The 26,096-nt window shown below is 38.7% G+C and overlaps 1 protein-coding gene across 1 annotated transcript in view; it reads left to right on the forward strand.

The window, feature by feature from the left end:
• The window catches only part of Dchs2 (dachsous cadherin-related 2), a 258,908-nt gene that overhangs the window by 116,509 nt on the left and 116,303 nt on the right, over positions 1 to 26,096 (forward strand). Inside the window, exons 2-3 of the mRNA XM_078021990.1 lie at positions 4,745 to 4,936; positions 19,279 to 19,510. Coding sequence (XP_077878116.1) covers positions 4,745 to 4,936; positions 19,279 to 19,510 — 424 coding nt within the window. The remainder of the gene's footprint in view (positions 1 to 4,744; positions 4,937 to 19,278; positions 19,511 to 26,096) is intronic.

The raw sequence follows: 26,096 nt of genomic DNA on the forward strand, positions 1-26,096 counted from the left end.
GGTCCAAGGGTAGAACCCATCTATGTCTCTTCATTAATTCAAGCTTTTCTTCTGTAGTTACATTATCCCTCCTCTTCTGTCTTTTGTGCCTCTCTGCCACTCCTTATAAGGATACTTGTCATTGCACTTAGGGCCCACCTGGGTATTCCAGGATAAGCATCTTGTCTCAAAATCTTTAAATTCATCCCATTTCCCCATATAAGGTAATAGTTACTCTTTGATCATTAAGGTAATATTCACAGATCTTGGAATTAGAAGTTTACCATTTAGTCGTCTATAAGCAGTCCGTGTGAATGGAAAAGAAAAGTAGCCCAAGACTGTGATTTGGGTCATGTCAGTGTTCAGAGGTAGGGTGAGACCCCCCAGACAGTAAGGGAATGGAGGGAGGTCAGTGGGATATGGGGAGGAGGACAGTCAGACTCTAACGCTGGAGAAGCACATGCTTCAATAAGGAGATGCTTAGCTGTGTGGAAGGCTGCCAAGGGATTCCGAACCCAAGGACCAACATTCATTACTAAACTTGGTGAGATGGGGGTTGTTGGTGAACTGGCAAAATTGCATTCAGAGAGTGGCATGTTGTGTCCACTGTGTTCCTCAATGTTGAATCCAACTTCTACTGGAATATGACAGCCCTGTGTTATCTGTAGGGTTAGTGGCCAGCCAAGTGCTTCAAATACAAGAAGTTGTTTCATGATTTCTTTTCTATTTGAAGTTCTATGGATGAATGTGCGTGTCAATAATTTTGTTTCTTCAAACAAATCACTGTGTGCTTAGGGTAGAAATTTTGTAAGTGATGATAAAAAATAAAGAGGATTATTTTATTAAATTTTAAAATTTATCTAAAGTGCTTTCATTTTTTTTTTTCTAGTACTTTTTGTTTGCTCACTTTTTGGAGGGGAGCTCTGGGACTTTTCTAAAAACTTCCCTGACTTAAGTAATCTGATAGCTTAGGACTCGACTTGGCAAAGAGTCCTGCTGCCAACAAAATGTCACTTTATGACTTTGGGTTGGGTCTGGCTGATGTGAATGACTGAGACCCTCCACAAGGCTGACCAACAATGCTGACAAGGAGACCTTCTCAGGCAGAGGTGGTTGTTGTGCTAAGGACATGCACACCAGTCCTTAACCTGGAGTTTCCAAAGACAACGATAGATCTCCTAAAACCAGATGGTAGTCTCAATACCATTGGCTGGATTGGAAGAAAAATACAATGAACCAAATTCTAAAATTCATTCTCAACCTTTTCATAGCATATATGAACAAATGTTTTGGCTTACGTAAAAACAAATCTCTTATTTCTGCTTTAAAATTCTGCTTTTTCATTCAAAAAGCATGAACACATGTGTCAGGGCCAGTGTTCTCATGGCCATGTTAAGCATCTGTATTCCTCCTTATCTAGATGTTAACATGTGAAAAGTGGCAGAAAATTATTTAAATGTAAGAAAGCTAAAGATGGAATCAGACCAACCTTAATATCATAGTGATATTGAGCATTTTATAATGTCTCCATTAAACTGGTGAGCAGTCACACTCAAGGAGAACAGTTCTGAATCAGAATAAACTTAAAGTAAAATCATCAGCTTCATCTTAACCTAAAACAGGAAATTGAGAGAGAAAGCTGAGGAGCTCAGGATAGCATTGAGAGTGCTGGGGTTGGCTCTATGAGTAGATTCAGGGGCAAAATCCTCCTGACGACAGGTCCCCAGTTTGTGCCAGGAGGTTGTACTAACAGAGTTTGATCAGGTTCTTCTGGTTTTGATTTAAATAGCTATCTCTGCAGAAAGGGCCCTCTGAGCATCTTTACCAATTAAGATTTCCTCTTAAGGCTTTGACAAAGCTATTTGCATTTTCTATCATTCAGGTTGCACAACTTTACACGTCAGTCAGCAGATATTGGACAGTGTAAGCATCATAAAGATTCCAGATTAATTCGAGGCATTGAAGACCTAGTATTAGTAGGTGAAATATGTTGTTAGAGAATAGAAGTTAATGTATCTAGGGAGTTGGGTAGAAACAGGGAAGATATACGTTCTTATTTTATAATTCTGAAACTCAGAATATGAACTGCCAGCATAAATTGAGATCTGTGCTTTTATCCCATGTTTGATTCCTTATAGTTTGCTCTGCCAAAAGTCCAGATGAGATAAAAGTTCTTGAAAGTGAAAATACGGAAACTTGGTTTTACATAAGCCAAAGCACTTGTTTACATATGCTATTAAGGCCAAGAATGACTTTTATAATGTAATTAATTGTATTTTTCTTCCAATCAAGTGAAAGTTATTGAGACTCCAATATAATTTTAGAAGATGCATTTGTTTGGGGGAACTTGAGCCTATTTTATTATTAATAGCTGTCAGAACAGAAGAGACCAGATGTATTTGAAGGTTAGTTTTTTTGTAGTGAGGAAATTTGTGGATTTTCTGGTTCAGCCAATCTAACAACAACAACAACAAAAAAATAGCTCACAAATATGTTAACTGGCTGCATAGGATAAATTTTGCCAGAGAGTGAAAGATGGATGAGAGTGAAGATAAATTTAAAAGGCTATCTCATCAGTTAAAAAAAAATAGACAATGAATGAAAGCAAATAAATATATTGCAATTATTAGGATTTTCATTCAGGCCTAGAGAGTCTCAGCCTAAGCACTATTGACATTGTGGGCCTGATAACTTTTTGTTGTGGGGAGTCTGTCCTGTACATTGTAGGATGTTTAGTAGCATCTCTGGCTTCAACCCACTATATGCCAGTAGAACCTCGTTCCCCATTGTGACGACCAAAAAAGTTCTTTGGTCTTTGCCAAATGTATTCTTGGTGGCAGACTTCTCCTAGTTTTGAACCATTGAGTTATGCTGCACAAATACCCCTAAAGTCACATCCCAGATATCTTCTCAGGATGGAATGAGATGAGGGGACAGGCTTATTGAGACCTTCGCTGCTGGACATGTTTGGGGGATGGAGTTCACTTGGGAAGCACTGTAATTATGGTGTAGCTTCTGGATGTACATTGTACTGCTGAAAAATAGATTCACTTAAAATCTAAAGTTCAATGAGCATATTAGGAATACTAAAAATACAAGTGATACAGGTGATCTTTTGAGTTTGTCTCCTTCCTCAAAACCTTGCAACAATGTGGAAGTCTGCCACAATTGTCTCCAAGACTAAGTGTAGTAGTTGGCATTGGGGAGATTATTCTGAGTATAACTTTGCATTTGCTTAATTTTACAAATAGCAGCTACTTGAAGACCTACACAATCTTATATGCTTATCTTCGTGTATTATAAACTAATGGTGCTTGTGTCAGAGACTATTTCCATTCATCAAACATCCTTATGTTTCTCTGCATTTCCTAGTCACCCTTGCAGTCAAGCTGGGGCAGTGCAACTAAGTTTCTCCAGTGAAATGTGCATTGATTTGACTTTGAGGCCGAGGAAGTAACAGGCCAGAGTGCCTAGTCTATCTTCCCCCCCACATTAAAGTGACTTGGGGGGTCCTGCAAATACATGTTGTCATGACCCAAAGAGAGAGCTGTTCCATGATTTCATTTTCTCTGTTCTCTTTTTCTGGAACAACTGCTAGTTGGATGTTGGACTTTTGGAGATCATCTGCTTAATTTTCTTTTATTTCCAAGAATCATCTCTTCATCTATTTTTCTGCTTTCTGGAAACCAGTTGGAATTTGACCACACAGAAAAGGAGGTTCAGCTAAGCCTTGAGGGTTCAAGCGTCACTACTGGTTGCCTTTCTTTATGGTAATGATATTATACTCAGAAAGCCACATGCTATGACATGAACAGTTATTTGAAATGGTGTCACACATTTCCTAGTACATTCTGCTTTGAAGGAAAGTCAAAAAAGATTGGTGGGGGTGCATTTTTTCCAGTAAATAAAAGATGAAATGACAAGACTCAACATTTGGAGAGAGAGAGAGAGAGAGAGAGAGAGAGAGAGAGAGAGAGAGCGAGCACGTGTGCAGTTTCAGGCATCCACCAGGGGGTCTTGATGGGGGGGGACTACTATACATGTATTCCCACAGTTAGCATAAATCAGTAAAGTGCTTTCATAATTCCACCTGTTCATCCTTTTACTGGTCATATGACTGCTGCTAACATAAGTGGTGCTTACAGGATAAGAAAGAAATGCCTTTCCTCTGGGCAGTGCCAGCTTCATGTCAGGGCACCTGTTTGGTGAGCAGCGTGCTAGCTTTTATTCACAGAAGGAAACCTGGCCTGGGAGACCCAAAGCTCACCCTCCAGAGTGAACTAGGTCATTCCTATTGGCTTTCCAGCAGTCCCACCACTCTGCCTTGATTTTTTTGGCCTCTTGCCATTCTCAGGTTGAGCCCATCATGTGAAGGCCTAGGAGGGAGAGGGAACCAACTAGTACATTGTCTAGTCCTGACAGCCATGTGGATATTTTTAAGCCTTTGCAATTAGATGAGATCACTTAGCTATGATGAAAGAAATAAGAGGACAAAGGAATCCAGACTTCAGACTTTGAGAGGTCACTTGAACATGTGGGAATAGGCATAGGGGATGGAACGAGAATTTACTAAGGGAGGAAAAAAAAGTGTAGAGACAGAGTTGTGAGAGGAAGGAGGAGAAGAGAGAGAGAGACAATCAAAGCCTATGCTTTCTGAATAGCTGAGGTGGTTATGTGATCGTCCAAGTCATTATAATAATTCACAACCCACTGAAAGTAGTGCCAGTATTTCTGCCGTCTCACAGCTCCATCTCCTATCTCATAGGTGAAAGCCTCTGATGCAGATGCAGGAGTTTATGGCTTTGTTCAGTATTCTCTTTATGACGGATTCCAAAGCGATCAAGCCCCGCCAGCCTTCCAGATCGACCCACATGATGGGCACATCTGTGTGTCTCAAGATATTGACAGGGAAAGGGATCCTGCCACCTTTGATCTCCTGGTGAAAGCGAAGGATGGGGTAAGTCTTTGTGTATGAAATTTCAAACATTCTCAAAAGTGAACCATGGAGTGTACTTTGTAGAGAACCAATTATTAATAATTGGCTTCCCAAATTTCATATACCCACCACCTCTTGCCTTTGCTTGAGTTTTTTAAAGCAAATACTGGGCATTGTATCAGTTTACCCATTAATAATTAGAAAATATCTCTAACAGATAGTGACTTGTAAAAACTATAATACTTTAGCAGTAATTCTATTATAACATCTAATATGGATTCTATGTTAAATTTTCTGGATTATCTAAGTATATGTTTTAATAATTGGTTTACCTGAATCCATATCCAAGTAAGTCCCTGAATTTTTATTTTTGGCATACAAGTGGTGTATTAAATATACTTATCACATAAGTTTTTCTTTCTTTCTGTAGCTTGTCATTTCTTGTCCTTAATGGTGTCTCTTGAGGACAAATGTTTTTAATTGTAAGAGAGCTCATTTTATCAATTTGTTTCCCTATATAGCCAGGGCTTTTTGTGTGTGTCATTTTAGCAAGCAATTGCTAACCTTAGAGATATGGAGGTGTTTTCTAACATTCTTTTCTAGAACCTTCTCTTTGTTTCACCTTTCAGATCTGTTTTCAGTCTAATGTTGGGAAGGGTTTTCTCATTATTTTTCCTATATGGTATTCAATTAATCCAGAACCCTCTACTGAAACGATCTTTCTTCAATGTACTAGAGTCTCACTGTTGTGGAGAACCACGTGATTGTGTATGTGTGTGTCTCTCTGGACACTCTCATTTTGACCTATTTGTCTGATTTAATGCTAGCAACAGATACTCCTAATCATTTAAATTTTATAATAGATTGTGATATCATGTATTCTCTTAGCTTTATCCTTGGCTATCTCTGATTATTTGCATCTCCAAATACATTTTGGAAACATCTTGTTCAAATTCTAGTATGTTATAGCAAAGATAGACCAGTACGCACACTGTCATCGGGATTTTTTCCACTTACCTTATTTTAAAGGCTTTACTTGTTTCTTTCTTTTTATTTTTTTCATAAGAATATATTTTTTCATGTATTTCAACTCAGATATATTAACAACTTTGAATAAAATCTTGCCAATAAAATCTTCTCCCTTTTTTTTTCTCCAAATATCTTCCTTTTAATGTATTTGAAAGAAATGGTGCTCATCCCATTCATTATGTGAGTATGTACAGGAAGAGTGATTTGAGGGTGATCTGAGGTGCCTGCTGGGTGCCATTCCATGGATCTGTTTTTTTTTTTTTAATTTATTCTTTTTAGATATACATGACAGTAGAGTGTATTTTGATGTATTATACACAGATGCAATATAATTTACTTGTTTCTTTTTAAAAAAATCTACTTACTATTGCTTTGTGTAGATATATACTGATAATACCTCTATGGGCTGATCTTTCTCATTTGAAATTAATAGGAGACTCTACGTACTTAAAACATGAGTCATTGTGGAAAATGAGTCTAATTGTATTTATTACAAGTAAACATATAGAAACTAATATGAAATAAACTCATTTATATTCAATAAGATATTTGTGTTCTATTTGGTTAGATTGCTGTTAATACCTGCTATATGGCTTCTGGAATCCTTGATCCTATGTAATAAATATGTAGGAAACAAAAGTAATAATAAACAGAGGAGTTTAGATTAATGTAAGTCTCTTCAATTATTTAAAGCCCAATATATCCACACAGATATTAATACAAGACTTTAAAAATGTATTCTTAATAGATTTGGGGACAATTATAAAAAGGCCCTCTAGAGATGAATATCCAGGTTAAAGTCAGTACTGCAGGAGTCCAACACCTATTTCTAATTAGCTGGTTTCAGAAGATCTTGTAATGATGAGTAGAAATGGTTATCTTTATACAAATTGCATCATTTGGTGCAGGAAGGTTTTTTTCTTCTTTTTCCATAGTTCACTAATTAGGAGCACTGCAGCGGAATAAGAAAAAAAAAATCAATGCAATCAATTTGAACTCCCTTGCTTACTTCCATTTCCATACTCTACAGACTTACCCCCTAAAGAATGGAGTCCCTGCTGTATCATCCAAGTGCTACTTTAACCACCCATCCCCCCCAAAGTGTCTCCAGACTGAACAAATGGGATACATTTTTCCCCAATCAAGAGGCACATTATTTTTAATGATAATTATATTTAAAGATAATTCAAAGATAATTAGGAGTTAGATGTGGTATCCCCCCAAAATTTGCATTGTATGAGACAACACAAGAAGGTTTGGAGGAGAAATGACTGGGTCATAGCCTTAACCTAATCAGTGAATTCAGTCCTGATAGGATTAACTGAGTGGTAAGTGGAGGCAGGTGGGGTGTGGCTAGAGGAAGTGGTTCATTGGGGGCGTGGCTTTGAAGTATATATTTGTATCTGCCAAGTGGAGACCCCTCTCTCTGCTTCCTGATCACTATGTGAGCCCCTTCCCTCCGCCACACTCTTCTGCTGTGATGTTCAGCTTCTCCTGGAGCCCCAGGGAATGGAGGCAGACTTCAGTGGGCTGAGACCTCTGAAACTGTGAGCCCTCAACTAAACTTTTTCTTCTCTACCATTGTTCTGGTCGGGCCTTTCAGTTGCAGCGGTGAAAAACCTGACTAAAAAACACTGACTATATGTAATCTTTTGCCAATTTTTAGAAATAAAAAATGAGACAATCTTTACATTGATGATATTTGATGAGTCAGAATATTCACTTATAAAAACTCCTTGTTTTGTAAAAAGAAAACACTTCTAAAAAAAAAAAAGCACAAAATATTTCTATTAGAATTGCAACACCCACCCTATGGGTTCTTTATATTCAAATTCTCACTCTCCTTTTTCAGGTGATCTCATCTTTAGCCCAGTGCAGAACTTAGTTTCCAGAGAACTGCTCTGACCCTCCCTGTTTTAATGTAGGTTTTCATTATTATTTACATATGGTAAGAACTATAGATCATGAGTAGCTGCCATTAAAAAAAATAGTTAATACAGAGCCCAAGAGGAAGGCATGCCACCCTCGTGTCACTATGCCACAAGGGTGATAGAGCTGTGCAGGTTGGGGGAACATGTGCATACAGTGAAATAACAAGTTGGCCAGGAGGCCTAAGGAGAGAAAGCATTGTGAACTAGAGCTTTTACTATGGTTTCCAGGGAAGGGCAAGGCAGAATTAGCAGTTTTAGTATTGACTGGTTTGAGTAGTTGCAGCACACTCTAGGACATAGAGACTGTACCAGTTGTCTAGTACTTGATGCTGGGTTGATCAGGGCAGGTGGACAGTGGCGTGGCATATAAAAGCCTAATGTTTGTTTGCATTTGAACAGCGAGTTGTTCACTGTCCTAGGACTGGGCTAAGCCTGGGAAGGGCTGTCCTTCAGGGTCATCAAGGCCCCAGATGTCAAAGCATCCAAATATAGAAAATAGGAGATGTGGTTAATGCACTGCCCTGGGGGGTCTCCAGGAAGAGAAAGACTAAGGGCTCTTCAGAACTTCTGGAATATTGGGGCTGTACAAGAGAAAATCTTTGCAGCTACCTCAGTTCAATACCAACTTATTTTAAATAACAGTGATATTGAGGCAATTCACCTTGTGTCCACATGTAGCATCTTAAATCCTCAAAGAAAGTTTTTGTCTTGACACAGGCTACTTCCAACACTTTCTTCTCCTTTGCTGCACGTTGTCCCTGGCAAGCTTCACCAGCACTGCTCGGTCCTGGGCAGACAGCCCATGAACCCATCAGCAGCTGCTTCACTCTCCTCACTGCTTCCCCATCCTCCTCCTTGTCTTCATCTTCATTTTCCATGGTTTACTTTATCTCCATTCTCTTCTGAGTTTGTCTCCTCTAGAAGATTTTTAGCTGGTGGTTCCATCTCCACCCAAGTCTGTTTTTCTTCAATCTTATGGGACTCCAGGCATTAAAAGTCATTGGGAATCACCTGCTTCAAACATGCCCCCCCAAACAGAAAGCAGCCCATGTCTGAGACCAGAGTGGCTCTAATGCCACACTGGTTTTTTTCAAAACCATCTTCATCCTTCCAACTGGCCTAAGGCAAAAGACACTCATAAAGTGGTGTCTATGGCCCCATCTTCTATGACAACCACTTTGGCTATCTTTGTGGGCTCCTGTGTGAGGACTTCCCCAAATTCCTTCTTGCTATCAGCCTTGTCCTCCACTTTTTTGCCTCTCCTATTTTCTCTTCTCAGACCTAGGTTGCATCAGACCCCCACCCCCACCCCCGCCAAAGGCAGACATTGGAAAGGGCTGGCTTTGCTCTTGGAGTAAACTCAATCCCAGTCTATACTCATTTGCCTTCTCCTTCCTCAGAGGAGAAACAGGTCAATGCAGCATGTTTGTCCATATCTTTATTGTTTCCAACAGCCTTTACAGATGTTCATGTTGCCCATGAGAGTGATAGACATATGGCAGCCCAGTCTGAGTGGAAACCCAGACCCTCATGTGGACAGCTTGCTTTACAGAAATATGGTTAAAGGTCTACATATCCCTTGTTCTTTCATGGAAGAAGAATTAGCTGTTTCTTCTAATTCCATCTGAGTCCACTCTGACCTTATGGAAGGGTATCACTTGCTCCCAGGTATTGGTGGACACACGTAGGACCCTGGGTTCCATGTAGTGGTAAAGCTTCTTTCCACTGGGAGAAGAAAACTGTCACCTTGAGACACCACCGCTGCCTGGAAAGCACAGTGCCTTGACCTTTGGGTCAGGTGTCTTTTCTGACATTACAAATACAGAGCTCATGACACAAACATGTATTTTGATCACTGAAAAATTCACCTCTGCAAAGCATTGATTCATTATTGAGCATAAAAGGACACCTTGAACCTTGGTGAAGGTGAGGAACATGACATTTCTATGTCTTTTTAGCATGGATTGTTTGGCATCTGTGTCTTTTTAGCATGTATTATTTGGAAGTTTGTTATGGGGGGGACCTTTAAGATCTACCCCTTTCCTGAACGCTTGGGCACCTTCTCCATCTTGATGGCTATCTTCTTCTTCTTGCTTTCCCTACCCATCTTGTGGATATAAGGCCACATAGTGACCCAGGGAAGAAACCGTACCTGGGAATCCTCCAAATGATGTCCTCATGGGAACAGTGCTTGGCATGAGGCAGGGATGCATCTTAAGACAAATTCTAGAAGAATCCGCTCTCTCCACCTATCATAGAACTTTTAACAGTTTCCTAACCTTCACCCTGTTTGGACTTAACACTGCCCCTAACATTCTTTATGTTTGCCTCAGAAAGTACGCACAGAAAGCCACAAATGTGCTTTTATGTTGAGTGTGTCTATGTGCACACACAAATATAATGTGTACACACACACACACACACACACACACACACATATATACATGTAAATAAGTATAGATGCACATGTACATATATGAAGTTATCCAGTATACAGCATTACTACATAATCTTCATGAAATTCTTCTGTGATAAACTGTGAGTTTTGACAGGGTGACCTCTGCATTTGTCATAATTATTCTGTGTAATATCTACTAGCCTTGTATGTCCCTCGGAAATCCATCATCAAATAGGTCAGAAAAGATGAAGATAACGAGCCTGGTAATAACCCAGCAGGCTGCCCCTGAAAACGATCCAGATTGCACCCAAAGGAAAGATGAGCTCAGACAAGATATGTGAGGTTCAAAACGTTGCCATTCGGGCCATAATGAATTTATTCAAAACAATAAACTGACGCTTGACAGAAGTTCTTTAATTTTACATAATCACCTTGACAATCTATGGCTTTTCCTCTCATCCTTTCTCTTTCTAATAAATGTCCTCTAAGCCCTTGGTAGGAAAATTGCTGGAAACTCATTTACTGGTGGTTCCTAAGAGATTTTTATCTGTTAGTAGAAGAATATTTCTTATAAAATAACCCAGATGTTCTTGGCTTCTTTGTTGCTGCTCTATTTATCTTTGTGGCGACTGTCAATATTTTTTTTAACTCCATCACTTCTCCTCGACTGATATTACATCTGAAATACTCAATTTTTTTTTTTTCTGTTCCTGCTACTGCTATTTATCTCACACACAGTAGCCATGGTGAAGATGCTATAAAATGAAATAATGGGATCAAATAATTGCCGATCACATGGTTTTTCCCAATAAAATTCTATAATATAATTAATTCCAACCTTATATCTAATTTTTATTTTTTTATCCATGTATTTTCACCAAGTGGAGCTCTCATTTTTGGAACTTGTATTTATTAACATTGTTCCCTCATTTTTTTGCTGAATTCTGTAGCTGAAATGTGTCTGAGATATAGCTATTTCAACTCTGTCTCACCCCTCTAGGCTTAACAGAGGATTGTGTCAGACTAATAATATAAAAAGTAAATTGACTCAGCTTCTCACCATTGTTTATATTAATGACAAAGTTGGCTATTAAGGTTATGCTATTTAGTGTGTGTGCAGTGCAGATTGAAACCCAAAAGCAAACTTCCCAAGTAAAGGGAATGCTCATTTTAATTCTAATAGCTTATGTAATCTCACTTTCTAAACAGTGTTCAGGTGCTTATTTCTCTCTTTTGTTTCATTGGTTACCATCCCCCACCCATTTCAGAATGCCATTGGGCAATTGTGCCTCATGTTTTCTAGTTCAATTTTTCTGCACCATATCTGAAATGAATTGCCCACCATTCTTTCATATATTTCATAGACTAATTCCAAAATGTCTTAGATACCACTTTACTTCATTCTTGTCTGCAAGAGTTTAACCCTCTCTACCTTCCATTACTATCCATATTCTCATCTACATCCTGCTGAGTTCAAGCCTTAATTTGAATCTCTTTTGTACTCACAATTTCTGTCCTTCTAAACTCTTCTGTTATGCTCTCTAAAACCCATGGTCCATCATTTAGCAAATCCCTTTATATACCTGGTCTCTCTTTGTTCATTTATCTCCTTGCCCTGATTGAAAATAGTCCGAGGATACCAGGTCTTCCTGGCTCTGAAAGGGAAGACCAGAAATTACAAGCTAGGAGGTAGTGAGATAGGGCCCTCCTGATGCCCAAGGCATTATCTAAGTCTTTTCTATTCCTTTCTTGAGAAATCAATATGTTTTTGAGGTTCAAGTTGTCAGACTATATCACAGACATTTCTTTTTATTGTTATCATGTTTTAAATCCCTTTATCACTTTGGGATTTTTTTCTACCTTGCTCACAGTCTTTCTCTTCACCACTCTATTCATCAGCTTTCCATTACTATAACAAAATGCTTGAGATAATTAAATTATATAGAGAAATGGTTTGTTTTGGCTCACAGTTCTATAAAGGTTCCAGTACAAGATGGAGTAACCCCATTGATATGGGCTTTTGGTCAGGTGGCAAATCACGGCAGAAATGAGTGGTGGAGCAAACTGATCACCTCCTGAGACAAAGAGGAAGAGGCCAGGATCTCACAGTCCCCTTCAAGGGCACATCTCCAGTGATTTAAGGATCTCCAAGAAGGCCCTACAGCCTGAAGGTCCAGAGCATCTCTCAAGAGTGCCATTCTAAGGACCACACCTTTAACACATGGACTTTTGAGGCCATTCAACATCTAAACTATAGCAGCCACTGTTTCCTCACCAATCTTGGAGCTTTCAATATCTATAACTATCCTATACTCAGAATATCACAGCTCCTTGACTTTCTCATTTGCAAAGATCATCACTTAATTACTGGTGGTGAAATGTCTGAAACCTTGATTTCAAGCATGCTACTTTCATGATAAGCATTTTTATCTTCCTGTCTCACTTACTGGGGCACTTCTCCTCCCATCTTCCCATAGGAAGATCAACTGGTTTATTACCCATCATTGAAGTCATTCAGTTGCAAACACCCTTCCCTAGAACTCTCCTGGTAAAACCTTAGCTTTGTCTAAACTCAACTCTGGGCCTTTTCTGCATGCGCATCTTAGCAGGCAAATGTGCCTGGAGAAGAGGAGCCCATCTGCTGGAGATAGGAGGGTCTTTACCTTCCTGCTACCAACTCCAATTTCCTATACTTTCTTAGAAAACTATTTTATTCCTTTTTTCTCTTCCATATTAAATCTACTTAAAATGGTTGTCCCTGTTTTCTCACTTATGCACTTCCTTTGATGGATTCTTCCTTTCCAAAAAAACTGCTTTTATCAACAGGATTACAGTTGTGCTGTATCCTGGCATTATCGATTCATTAATTTTTAACTTCTTCAACCTTTCAGTGATTTGAAAAATATTCTTTGAATGCTGCTCTGCTTGGTTTTGTAGACACCTCAACTTACTGCTTTCTCTTTACTAAGCTGAACCTTCATTTTTCTTCACCTTTGTTCATAAAACTTAGACTGGATCACATTGACATAGAAAGCTCACTAGGATGCAAACCACGACGCACACAAACTAAGAGATGTGAAGAATAGATATTAATATTCTGCTCTTCGGGAGTCCCAGAAGGCAAGAACAAAGAGAATAGAGAGTAGACAATTGCCAAAGTAGAAATAACAGCAGAAAATTTTCCATATCTGCTGATTGCCCCCAGGCAACCTTCCGGCCTCAGAGATATTGTTTGCTTTCAAGCTTGGAGTTTTCCCAAAGTACTCCCGCCTCTCACAGCATAATTTGAGGGCATTGGGATTTGGGTAGATTGCTTAGGAGTTTCTTCTCATAATTTTAAAAATCAAATGATTAAAATTAAATCAAAGTGACCCCCGACTTGTTGGTAGAAAGAGAAGAGGTTCAAAAAAAATTAATAAACACTCATGTGTGAGATGTATTGGTTACCTATTGATGCATCACAAGTTATTCCTGAATTTAACAGCTTAAAATGACAACCGTTTATTATCTCATGTCGTTTCTAAGGTCCGGGAGTCTGAAAGTGGCTCAGCTGTGTGGTTCTGGCTTAGAGTCTTTCATGATGCTGTGTTATCAGAAGTTTCCATCTTCTGGACAGAAATTTTGTAATACAGCCTAGGGAAGCGGGCTCTGAAGGGGATAGAGGGAATGAGTTTAGATCTGCTTTCCTGACAGCATTCAGTGGGATACTGATATCCCAAAAAGGAACCTTCTAAAAAGGGTTCTGTGGTCCAGAAAGAGTGGGTTCTAGGGATATAGCTTGATGTGACCACAGCCATCTTGGTTGTAACATTATCCCAATGCCTGTAAGACAAATGAAGTTGTTCAAAGTGGGTCAAACATCTTGCGTGCTGGCTACTGACCCCTGTACTGCATTTTAACTGACCTTGGACACATTAATAGTTTTTGAGAAAGGTCAGGGACATTCCAGTTGGCAGCAGCCCTCTTTTGTCTAGCTTAGCATGTAAATCCCTTCCTCTTGCCTCAGGGTGTGAGGATAGACCTTCTTGCTGATACTCAAGACGTGCTTCTTTCCATAAATTCCCAGTAAATTGCACCTTGTGCTACCTGAGATCCATCTGCCTGTTTCTTTCATGTCATGGCACTGTCTACATGTGGTGGATCATTCTCATACACCAGGACTGGGTTTCTCCAAAACAGTGCCGTGTTCATTTCTTCTAGAAATGTGCATACAATAGGCTCTGCGAGAAGTTCTGAGAAAATGAACCCTTATGACTTGGTGAATTTGACATTTCCCCACCTTTCTGACTAAGGAATCTCTTTATTGATTTATGAACTTTTAAAAATACATCTCTTCCTTACTACCCAGGTATCTCTCTCTCTAAAACATAGATTTGATCACATCACTTCATTAACACCAGCAATAGTGTCATGTTGGAGTTTAGGGAGAATAAGTGAGTATTTGACTTTTTTTAAATTTTGTTTTTGTGATTTTTTCATATAAATAATATATCAGCACAGCAAATGTATACATGACTTGTTAACAAATAAAAACATATGTATTGAGGGCATGCACACCACATGTTTTTTACTGATGGTGAAACCAAGTTTGAAACCAAATTCGCTCTGGCTTCTGCTGGTGGGTGGGGTCTGTGTAAGGTAAGGGCCTGTGCAGCTGAGAAAGCTCCTTTTAGTTTGAGCAGCTAATCACAGCAGGGGTTGCCTGTTAGTGTCAGTTGGTCAGCTCAGAGTGTCACAGCCAACAAAGCCTGATTCTTTTCCACTAGTATCCAGTGGTGTGTTGCCTCTCTAAATGGTGGCCCATGCCCTCCACATGTTGCAACAGACCCCAGTAGAGCACTACAAACTCTTACCAGGTTCTCGTTTTGCAAATCTAAAGAACTAAACTCATGGGACAAAAGAAGGCAAGAATGAGAGGAGAAGGATTTATTCAAGTGTGAAAAATAGAAATTGAACTCTTTCAGGAGCAAGAGGAGACCCCCCAATAGGGGTTGCTGCCAGTGTGTGTTAGTCTAGGGTTTTATGTAGCACATGAGTCAATGCTTTTGGTTCAAATTTATGCTAATTGGGGTTTGGAAAAGGACTAAGGCTATTGGGTAGCCCTGCAATCTCATTCAGATCTGCTCAACTTCTGTTTTTCTCCTGCTGGTGGGGAAGCAGGGGTCAAGGTGGTGGGAGCGTGGATGCTTGGGGTTCCACCTGTCTTGCTGTGTGGAGCAGGCATCTGCACCAGCCCAGGCCAGATGTGAGGTGAGGGATGGTGACAGGTCTGGTCCCCCTAGCTCAGCTCTGTCCTGGAGCAACATGCCTCAACCCGCACCAGCATGGCAGGCTCCGTGCAGCCACAACCAAGCTCCGCTTCTCTGCAGGGATTAGTGGGCTGGCCGTGCAGCTTGGCAGCTGGAGAACCGTGTCAATGGAGGCCTTCAGCATACAGAATACAGCCCAGATTTGTTAGTTTTTGAAGGGTGGCTACAGGGTTGAAGTAGCCTCTAATCCGGTGTTCACAGCTCAGGCGAATCATGCCTCTACATCTGAATTGCTTCCCAATCCTTAAAAGGAGAAGTTTAAAAAACTCATCTGGTGACAAAACTTATTTGACATTACATGAAGCTAATCACATTCTTAAAATCCTTCTAAGTGTGTCTGTTCACCTACTTTGTTGCTCTTGTTATCCCAGACCCTGCTATATCCTCTGTTACCTTTATAAAATGGAGAGTCTTAATTCTAAGACAAATCTCTCTGACTCCAAGTATTTAACTTGTAAGATCTTACATTTGATGGTTATTAATCATTAAAAATGCTTTTATCTGTATTGTGCCACTCATTTCAATGACAGGTCTGCAGATGCCCAGCTTCATGGAAGAGGTGGCTTAGCTTTGGGCCACCTGACTTTCTCAAGGCTACACGCCCAGATGTTGGCACAGCCAGACACTGAACCCAGTCTCTGGGCTATGAATTGTTCTGCCCTACCACCGACCTAGCCACCTAGAGTCTGTCTTATAGACAGTGAGTTCCTTAAAAACAGAGGCCCTGTTTTTCTTTTATTCTGTAAGGTCAAGTCCATGCAAAGCCAGTCTTACAGGAGAGGTAGAATTTATGCCACAGCAGAGCAGAGTAAAAGAACCTCAATTTAAAAGAAGTCACCAGAGGCTTTGAGGATAGACGAATCTTTGTTCTAGTTGCAGATGTGCTATTTATAGTCTCCTTTACCAAGTCACCAAGCTTCTCTATGCTTCAATTTCTTATCTGTGATAGGAAGAAACCCACAAAAACCTTAAAAAGGGAGACTATAACAATTGAAGGAAAAAATACATGTAAGATACACCTAAAATACACATAAATGGTTATTAAAATAGGAAAATACCCCCTTTGATGAATTCAGCAGGTAAAAAAATTGAATTTCTAGAAAAGGGAGACTGAGGTGTCTATTTTCCCTGCAAAATTCAGGTCACTTTGTCTAACATTTGCTGATTTTTTTTTTAATAGCATTGCCTGGTTGAGGATGTTCTTGGAATTAAGTTCTTTGTTATTAAGGATCTTGGAGTGGAGAAATGTTCATTTCTTCATATTTTCCCCGACTCTTTTGGTACTTTGTTCATCTGCCTTAGCCTGAGTGACTACTTGAACTTGAGGAAAAACCGAAGAGGAAGAAGGAAAAACACAGCAGAGAAGGCAGGCTCTTTGGAGGAAGAGTAGAGTACATGTCAGATGTCATGGATTTTCTGTTTGCTTATAATCAGTCTGTGGTCCCCTCTTCATGCACCTACTCAGACACCTGCAGGTGATTCAACTTTGCTGAAGGTGCAGGCCCGTCTGTATTGTCTGTTCACTGGCCAGAAGGATGTGTGACCACCATTCTATTGCAATCATGACTAGCCCTCACTTCTCCTGTTCTAACTGGTAACTGGCAGGGAGGGCTGTGGAACTTTACCCAACTTGGAACATGGAAGATCACTATTGCTAAAGATTTGTTTCTCAATTCATTTTTAGTCCTCAAAGTCTGGTATACATGGACCTTTGAATTAAAAGAGCCATTTCCAAATCCATTGTCAGTTTCACCCTGAACAATGCCGTCTTTCTTGCCCTGCCTCACCCTCCACATGAGCTTCCTCCCATCCATCCGCACAGCGGCAGGCCTCTTTTAGTCTCATGCCAAGCCTCCTTCACTGTCATTCTTGTTCCTCTTTGCTCAGTGCCTCCCTGCCGCAGTGGGGAAATGGAACAAAAAGAACAAAAGAAAAAAGAAAAAAGGAGGGGGGTGGATAAATGAGGAAATCCAGGCTCCTGTGACTTACCAAGGATTTTTGTCAAGACTGGAAAGTGTCAAAATGTACCAGATAGCAATGGAAAATGGGGCCTGAAAGTAGGAACAGATGTTATGCTTTAGAAAAGGAAAAATTGCAGGGGGCAGTGTTCTTCTATTTTGTTTGCTCCCCTTCTCTTTGGTTTTACATGGAGGTGACACAAAATAAATAGTCTGGGATCCACTTCTCACTGCTTTGTGCTCTGTGTCACCTTTCTCAAGCCTGAAAAATTCCAATTTCCAAAGCAATCAAAGCAATAGTGACCCCAAGGACATGGAATAAGTCCCTTCACTGTTCCTTCCTTGTCCAGGCTGGTCTACTCCTGGCTTGGTGTTCCGGGAGCATCCTCACTGGGACCTTTCTTCGCGGCCCTCCAGTCTGTTGTGAGCACTGTAGCAGGACAACAATTAAAAGCAGAGTGTGGTGGTGCACGCCTGTAATCCCAGCTACTCACAGGATCGAGGCAGAGGGTTGCAAGTTCAAGGATAGCCTGGTCAACTTAGCAAGATTTTGTAAGGGTGTAGCTCAGTGATAGAGCTCTCGCCTAGCATGCATGAGGCCCTGAGTTGAATCTCTAGGACTGCAAATAAAAGACCAATACATGCATATTTGAATATTTATCTATCTATCATTCATCTATCTATCTATCTATCTATCTATCTATCTATCTATCTATCTATCTATCTATCTATCTATCTATCTATCTATCTATCTAAATTTGAAGTTGAATAAACTGTTCCTGTGCTTAAAACTCTCCAGTGAAGAAGTTCACAGAGCCTGCATGACCTGCCCCTACCTGACATCAGCCCCAGGGCCTCCATTGCTGTTCCTGAACAGGCCACAGGGGGCGCACTGTCCTCTTGCCACAGGGCCTTTGTATCTTTCCTCTCTTTTTAAATCTTCCGGATAACTGAAGTCAAGCTCCTTCATATAAGTCTATGCTCAAATCACTCATACCTCTGAGTGACGTTTTTCATTGGTGCATCCACCTCTGATACTTCCTTATCCCTTTTCCTTAGCACTTACTAACATTCACTTCAAATTATTTTAGAGATAAAAATGATTTTAGTTTTGTTTTTTTTTTTTCAGGCATCAGAACAACTTTCATTAAGTATCTCTGGCCTTTACTCTGAAATTTTTGCTTATAAGCTCTTTTTTTTTAAATTTTTTAATATTTATTTTTCAGTTCTCATCGGACACAACATCTTTGTATGTGGTGCTGAGGATCAAACCCAGGCTGCACGCATGTCAGGCGAGCGCGCTACCGCTTGAGCCACATCCCCAGCCCCTTATAAGCTCTTTTAATGTTAATCTCATTCTCTTTTTTTTTAGTTGTTGATGGACCTTTATTGTATTTATTTATATATGGTGCTGAGAATTGAACCCAGTGCCTCACACATGCTATGCAAGCACTCGACCACTGAGCTACAATCCCAGCCCTATCTCATTCATATTTAAGAATCAGCAATGAAATATAAATACATGCCATCATATAGGAAGTCATGTCAAGATTAAAAGTAAAATGAAATATACATATGTGTGTGTGCACATATGTGTATGTATGTGAGGGAATATATGTGTATACCTGTATCTGCACATTGATATTTTGTTGTTTGAGAAGTCTGTTATAGGATCTTTGTCATTTATGCTTTATGCCAGTATATTCAGCTCACTCATCACCACTCATTCATCCCACAGGGAGGGCTAAGTGCCCAGGCTTTTGTTCGTGTGGAACTAGAGGATGTGAATGACAATCATCCTGTGTTTGACCCATCGACCTATGTGACAAGCATCAGTGGCCAGACCCAGCCAGGTACTGAGATCATCAGTGTCCACGCCACGGACAGGGATTCTGGGACATATGGCACGGTGGCTTACGAACTCGTTCCGGGAGACCTGTCATCCCTCTTTACCATTGACTCTACCACAGGTATGTGACCGTGGGGTAGTTTTATCCTCTGGTTCGTTAGGTCTCAGCTTAAATGTTTAATGATCAGAAACTTAGGAAAAAATAATTTTAAATAGGAAGGATGCTGCAGGATTCAACTTCCCAGAAGTCACTGAGATTCAGAGAAATGGACCGGCCTTTTGTCATTAGGTCCCACCTTTGCTTCTACTTGATTTCATGTTTTTTAATGGGCTCAGTTTCCTATTAGTGCTAATAATACCTATGTTGCAAAGTTGTTGTGACATCCAAAGGCAGTAAATTACACTGAAGCTGTTGGCCAGTGGTATATAGTTATCTTACAAATGTCCATCTCCCTTTATTTGTACGAACATGCCATCTAAGGGAGACTTAGCGTCATTTCAGAGTCTTAATGGATGGGATCAGTGCAAGGAGACCAAGTAGACACCTTTCTTCGTGCTAGGTCTGGTATCTCTTTCAGTCTTAGTCTCCTTGTTTCTAAACTCTTACCTAAAACTCCTTTCATTTCTCTAACATGGTAATTAATTACATATCTACCAAAGAAGCCCAGTGAGCAAACCAATTCTTGTAGAAATACTAAATATTTCAGAGGTCACCTTCCTAATTACTTTGTTGTAAAAAAAAAAATGATGTTTGAAATATTTGTTCATAAAAATCAAAATTCAAATTAGATAATATTATTTTATAATACTTTTGATATGCTTAGAGATATTCTAGTCTAAAACTGAAGCTACAAAAGAATGAAATGATTTTTTTTTCCCTTCTATATTCCTTTGCACAATCTGAGAAATATGTTGAATGTGTTTCTATTATATGGGAATGATCCTGCCTGGGACTACAGTAGACTGTGTATTGTTGCATTGGATCTTCACAATACCTTTATGATCACCACATACATTAGAAACAGATGATAATTTACTCAGGAAATGTGATCTACTGTGTTAGTTTGCCCTCTCTGGGCTCTCTAGGTAGAGTCACAGCAGCTTCCAGCAGGAGAGTACTCCATCTGGCTCATGTGACAGGCTGGAGGATCAATTGTTTACACTGGCAGTCTTTATAAGGCAAACTTTTCCTTGCTTGAAATAGTCCACTGACGTGGACTCTGTACCATTTCAAAGATCAGAAGAAATTCTTTTGTAGGAAATTAGTCTGCTTATCTCGGCTTTTTTCAAAATTCATCTTCACCGCGGACCTTAAATGCCTGTCAAATCATCAGGCCCTGTAGGGCACTCGTGTTGCCAAAAATATATAGGTCAGCCAGTAATCAAGGTAGGGATCTAAGAGCATGAGGCAGATTGTTTTTAAAAGACATCAACACACTCATCATCCAGTTTCCCCTGGAAGAGCTGGAAGAATGAACTGTATTCTGTTTTTAGAAGAGATCTCTGTCACTGTACTGCCCCCATGCTTCCCTTCCTGGCACAGGCTAGGAGACAAATGCCATTGTTGATCATGGGGAACGCTTTTCATGTGTGTCATTATCTAGGGAAAGCATCCTAGTAATTTTCTTTCTTTTTTTTTAAGAGTAAAGACCAAATTTGTAATGGAAGTAGCCTTGAGTTACTATTGTTGGCAATTTTGATGCCGTCCATCTAGGTAGAAGGCATTTCTCAGACAAACAGTGCTTGGAATTGGGTCATACTTAATCACCACTCAGGAGAGACGGGTGAGACCTGGTCATGGTTGACTTTAACCTTTAGAGGAGAATGAAGCAGTGTGATGACTACTGTGGGAAAGAATTTGTCTAGGGAACCAGCAGTCTCCAAGATGAATGGTTGAGCTCCATCAATCCATCAGTTGAAGCAGAGAACACAGTGTATATATTTATGGTGTCTCAGGTATGCTGTGTTATATGTCCACATCACAAACTGATCAAATCAAGCTAATTGACCATCACCTTGTGCACTCTGGATTTTTTTTTTTTTTTTTTTTTTTGGTATTGAGAACATTTAAGATCTCCTCTCTAAGCAATTTTCAAGTATAGAAGATTATTATTCATTATATTCAACATATTCTACAGTAGATCTCCAGATAAAATGTCTTCTTTGAAGGCTAAATGGTATTTCATTTATGTCTATACCACATTTCTTTATCTGTTCATCTATTGATAGACACACTAGTTGATTTCATACCTTGGTTATTGTGAATACTGCTGCTTTGAGCATTTAGTGCAGATATACTCTTTGACCTACTGATTTCAGTTTCCTTTGAGGATATACCCAGAGGTGAGATTGCTACTGTTGACTTTTCGAGGAAACTCTATGCTGTTTCCCATAATGGTTGTGCCCCATTTTCTATATAAGGATGTTCTCTGAAAATAGAACCAGGAGCAGTATTGGAATATGATTTTCTTCTTCTGGATTCGTTTCTTATTGTTGTTGTTGTGTTTTCTTGCTTCACCCTAAGGCCCATCTCTACCAAGGCTTCCAGTATAAAAATAGCCCCCAACAAACCATCCCTTTCAATAACTATTCATGGAATAAATTTACAAATGACATTTATTAATAATCAAAAAGTGATGTGAATCTTTATTACAGACTTCTAAGAAATTACATGGGAGTTCCATTGATAACATAGTACAAAACCTAATTTAAAATCCTTTTTGTGATTAACAGCATCAAAACTGACCCTAGGGCTACCAGACTCTCCCAGTCTCTATCTAGCTTACCTGTGTGGACACTGGTATTTTTTCTTTCCTTTTTTAAAAAATTACCTCCCTTTGTCTCTGGATTTATTCTTTTTTTTTTTTTTCTCCTTTCAGTGGGAAGTTTTCAAACTAGTCTTGGTACTTTTCAATTATTCCCTTTCTTCTTTAACCTGAGCTCCTACACAGCTAGGTAGAGGAGAAATAAAATAACCTGAGAATATTGAGCAATGATGAACCCAATTATGCATTGTCACTTCCTCTTTCATTACTTTAAAATTCTCTCTTAGAGGCTTTCCTGTCTTGGAAACCTTTGCTCATGGCTTCACGCATCCTTTCTTTCTGAGGATTTCTATGCCAGGCGTGCTATTTTAAAAGCTCACATATTTTGTATCACAGGCTCGTGTTTTCCTGAAGACAAGAGATTGCTCATTGATCTGTTTGTGCCACAACCAAGCCTCATGCATTAAAAATAGAGCTCTTTGACTTATTGTGTTCATCTGGGAAGAAAAATGTTTTGGAGAAAACTGGAAGGGGGTGTGACCATGTCATGGTTGTTTTCACTTGTGGGTTTATCTTCCTGTTCTGTTTCTGGTTTTCTAAGTTTGCTGTTGATTCAAAGAACATTTTTGCAAAATGCGTTTAGGCACCAGGAGAGAGAGATATTGTATGCTCCCTTCGTTTCTTATTCTCAGCCCGTTGGCTAGCTTTGATGTGGGCATGAAGCAGACCACACTGTTTGGAATTTTAAGAGGAAGAAACATAAGAGACAGTTATTAATAGCTCTTTTTTCATGTATTTTTAATCTCATTTTATAAACTCTACGTAGGTTTTTTTCCTTCTATTTTTTGAAGTACTCTGATTAGTAGCATAAAGAAAATAATTTCTCAGTCTTTGAGATTGTCCTCTTAGTAATTTGGGGGAGGCGGGTAACCAGGGATTGAATTCAGGGACATTCAACCATTGAGCCACATCCCCAGCCCTATTTTGTATTTTATTTAGAGACAGGGTCTCATTGAATTTCTTAGTACCTCACTTTTGCTGAAATTGGCTTTGAACTAGTGATCCTCTTGCCTCAGTCTCCCAAGCCATTACTTAGTAATTTTACATTAAAGAAAAATATGACTTCTAATTCGAATTATTTTCTTTTTCTTCATTTTATTTTATTTTTGATTTGATCTTATTAGTTATACATGACAGTAGAATGTATTTTGACATATTATACATATGTGAAGTATAATTTCCCATTCTTCTAGTTGTACATGATATGGAGTTACAGTAACCAATTCATATATGTACATAGGAAACTAAGGTCCAATTCATTCCATTATCTTTCCTATTCCCATCCCCCCTCCCTTCTAATTCAGATTCTTTTAATGTGACAAATAGGTTTCAAGCATTTGGGTTGGTTGTTCTCTATCACACGAAACTACCTTTTATTAGGGCTACCTTTGGCTAAATTCTTGTGGTTTGCTTCTTTTTTATGGAAGCAAGTTAATGATACAAAGACAAGTGAATAATGGTTCTAAAAAGAGCGTAACTTATCTATTTAGGGCAGGAAATGAAAGGAAGTCAGCCCGTCTGTGTGATGCATATTTTTTCAATGCTTGCTATGTACCTGCTGTTTGGGATACATTAGTGAATAACACAGATGAAAATTCCTGCTCTCACAGTGCTCACATCAAGAAACTTAGGTGGCTTAACCTATGGGCTGTTCTGTGTTTAGTTGTGGTGTACACCAAGTCCAAGATTAGCACTACAAAAGGACAAGTAATTAAAAGGGTAACAAGCTGCCAGAGAAGGGCAGCTGTACCTCCTGTTTGGTTGCCTCATTATGTGGATTTTTAACATGGACATGAAATAATGTAGCCCAGACTCTGTTTTTCTTTATTTCAAGGGCAGATTCTTTCCTAATGTTAGTTTCATGGTCACATCTCATACCATGTAACGATTCTTACAATTCTTCATGACTGGCACTTTCCTACATTTGACATTTAACAGTCTCCTATATAGTTAATCAATTAATGCCACACCTCATTTCATAATGGATGTGAGCCTGCGGGTGCCAAATAAATGGTGACTTTCTTTTATTTGCAAGACAGATTGTAAAATTAATCTCAAGCACCTAATGAGTATGTTACTTTCCTAGGAAACAAAACCAGAAAAAAAAAAAAGAATTTTCTCATGAGTATCTTTTCAGTACCAGATCACAGACTCACAGAATGGAAAACTTTACAAATCAGCTGCCTCATTTAGTGGAGGAAGAAATTGAGTCTGAAGGGATTTGACCAAAGATGTATTGCTGGCTATGGAAGAATTGGTCTTGAACTTTGTCCTAGATCTATGATTCATCCCTGTACCTGTCTCAAGCAACAATACTTTCGAATTGCTTTTTTGAGCCTTGATCAAGTTTATGAGATAAACAAGGCAGATATTTTTATGTCCATCTGCAAATGAAGATACTAAACACCCTGAGAGTCTTAATTACTTAATTCAAGGGCATTGTAGTAAACCTGACACCTGAATTTATTTACTTTCCAGGGCTTTTTCTATTATTACAATTATTTTAAGCTGAAGACAAAAATAAAATAAATATAGATTGATTCAACTAAATAAAGCAGAAAAATGATCCCTCATGTATCTTCCTTGGAAAGCCTAATTGAAATGACAAATTCTCTGTTGATTTTTAAAATTACGTTTTTCAATGGAATAAACAGAAATTAGTAGAATCTTTCAAAACACATACATTTTTATTATGAAGTTGTTTTAGTTGTTAATATGAACTGGAATGTTGAATTCATTCTAGTTCTTGCCGCCAACAACTTAGCCACTGAGATTTGTGTGCAAAATAAATACTAAAATATCACTTATTTTGTGAATGTACTTCTATATTCTCACTTACTGAGTATAGGAAAGACTTTATAAATATCAATGATTAATAAAAATTTGAAATTGATATCTCATAGTTTTTTTGGTTTCACCTGTTCTTGAGAAACCATGTTTACAGGCTTTGTATCTGGTGAAGGTCATGGTTTTGTGTTTATTTGAACTTGTCACATCTATGCCATAGCTTACAATTTTAGCAATAACCTACAGAATATTTTTTAACTATGTATTTCTACCTCAGTTTAGAGTATTCAGAAAATAAGTATTGCTTAATTAATAGAAGAGCATGATAATAGATTAATATATACTATATGTAATATATATAAGATAGATTTTAATTGAGAGGATCTTTGTCTTCAAGTTCTTTTACTACACTATCAATTTTAAGAATATTTCATCCCAGCAATTTTCTCTGCTCAAATAAAAAGTGACAAGATGAAGAGCAGAGACATAAATAGTATGCATTGTAATTAGTATGTAAATCCAAACAGTCATTAAAACATAAAATAACCAGTGCTCTGTAAATTAATCAATGTCTGTATTTTAAAGTCGGTCCCTGCATTAGTGGTTAATAATAATTTGCAAGAGTCATGAAAAATGGCACTGTACTTTAAAGTATTAAAATATAATATCATAAATTTTGAGTTGATAAATATATAGGCAAAGGCAGCTCTTCATTTTCTGGCCCCCAACTTTTTTTTTTTTTTTAACTTTTTTTCCCTCCCAAATATCTTGGATAATATCTCATAGAGAAACATTTGACCTTCATTTGCAAAGGTTTTAAATCATTTCCTTACTCTAAGTCAACATGTTTTACCCCTCAACTTTTAATAGAGAGCTCAGTCTACTTAAGAATCTTGGATTCAAATGTACAAATTTTCTTTGTCAATTACACCTCAATAAATCTGACAAAAAAGGAACATTGAATTCGAGCAAGAGTTTTGTTGTTCCTCTTTCTATTCAAATGCTTTTAAAAAGTGAATGTTTGAAATATTCAGTACGTAGAACCTCATAATATCCTCTTCTAGGTAGTGAGCATTCATTCAAAGAAATTTATTG

This window comes from Ictidomys tridecemlineatus, chromosome 9, assembly GCF_052094955.1.
Source record: "Ictidomys tridecemlineatus isolate mIctTri1 chromosome 9, mIctTri1.hap1, whole genome shotgun sequence".
Lineage (NCBI taxonomy): Eukaryota > Metazoa > Chordata > Mammalia > Rodentia > Sciuridae > Ictidomys > Ictidomys tridecemlineatus.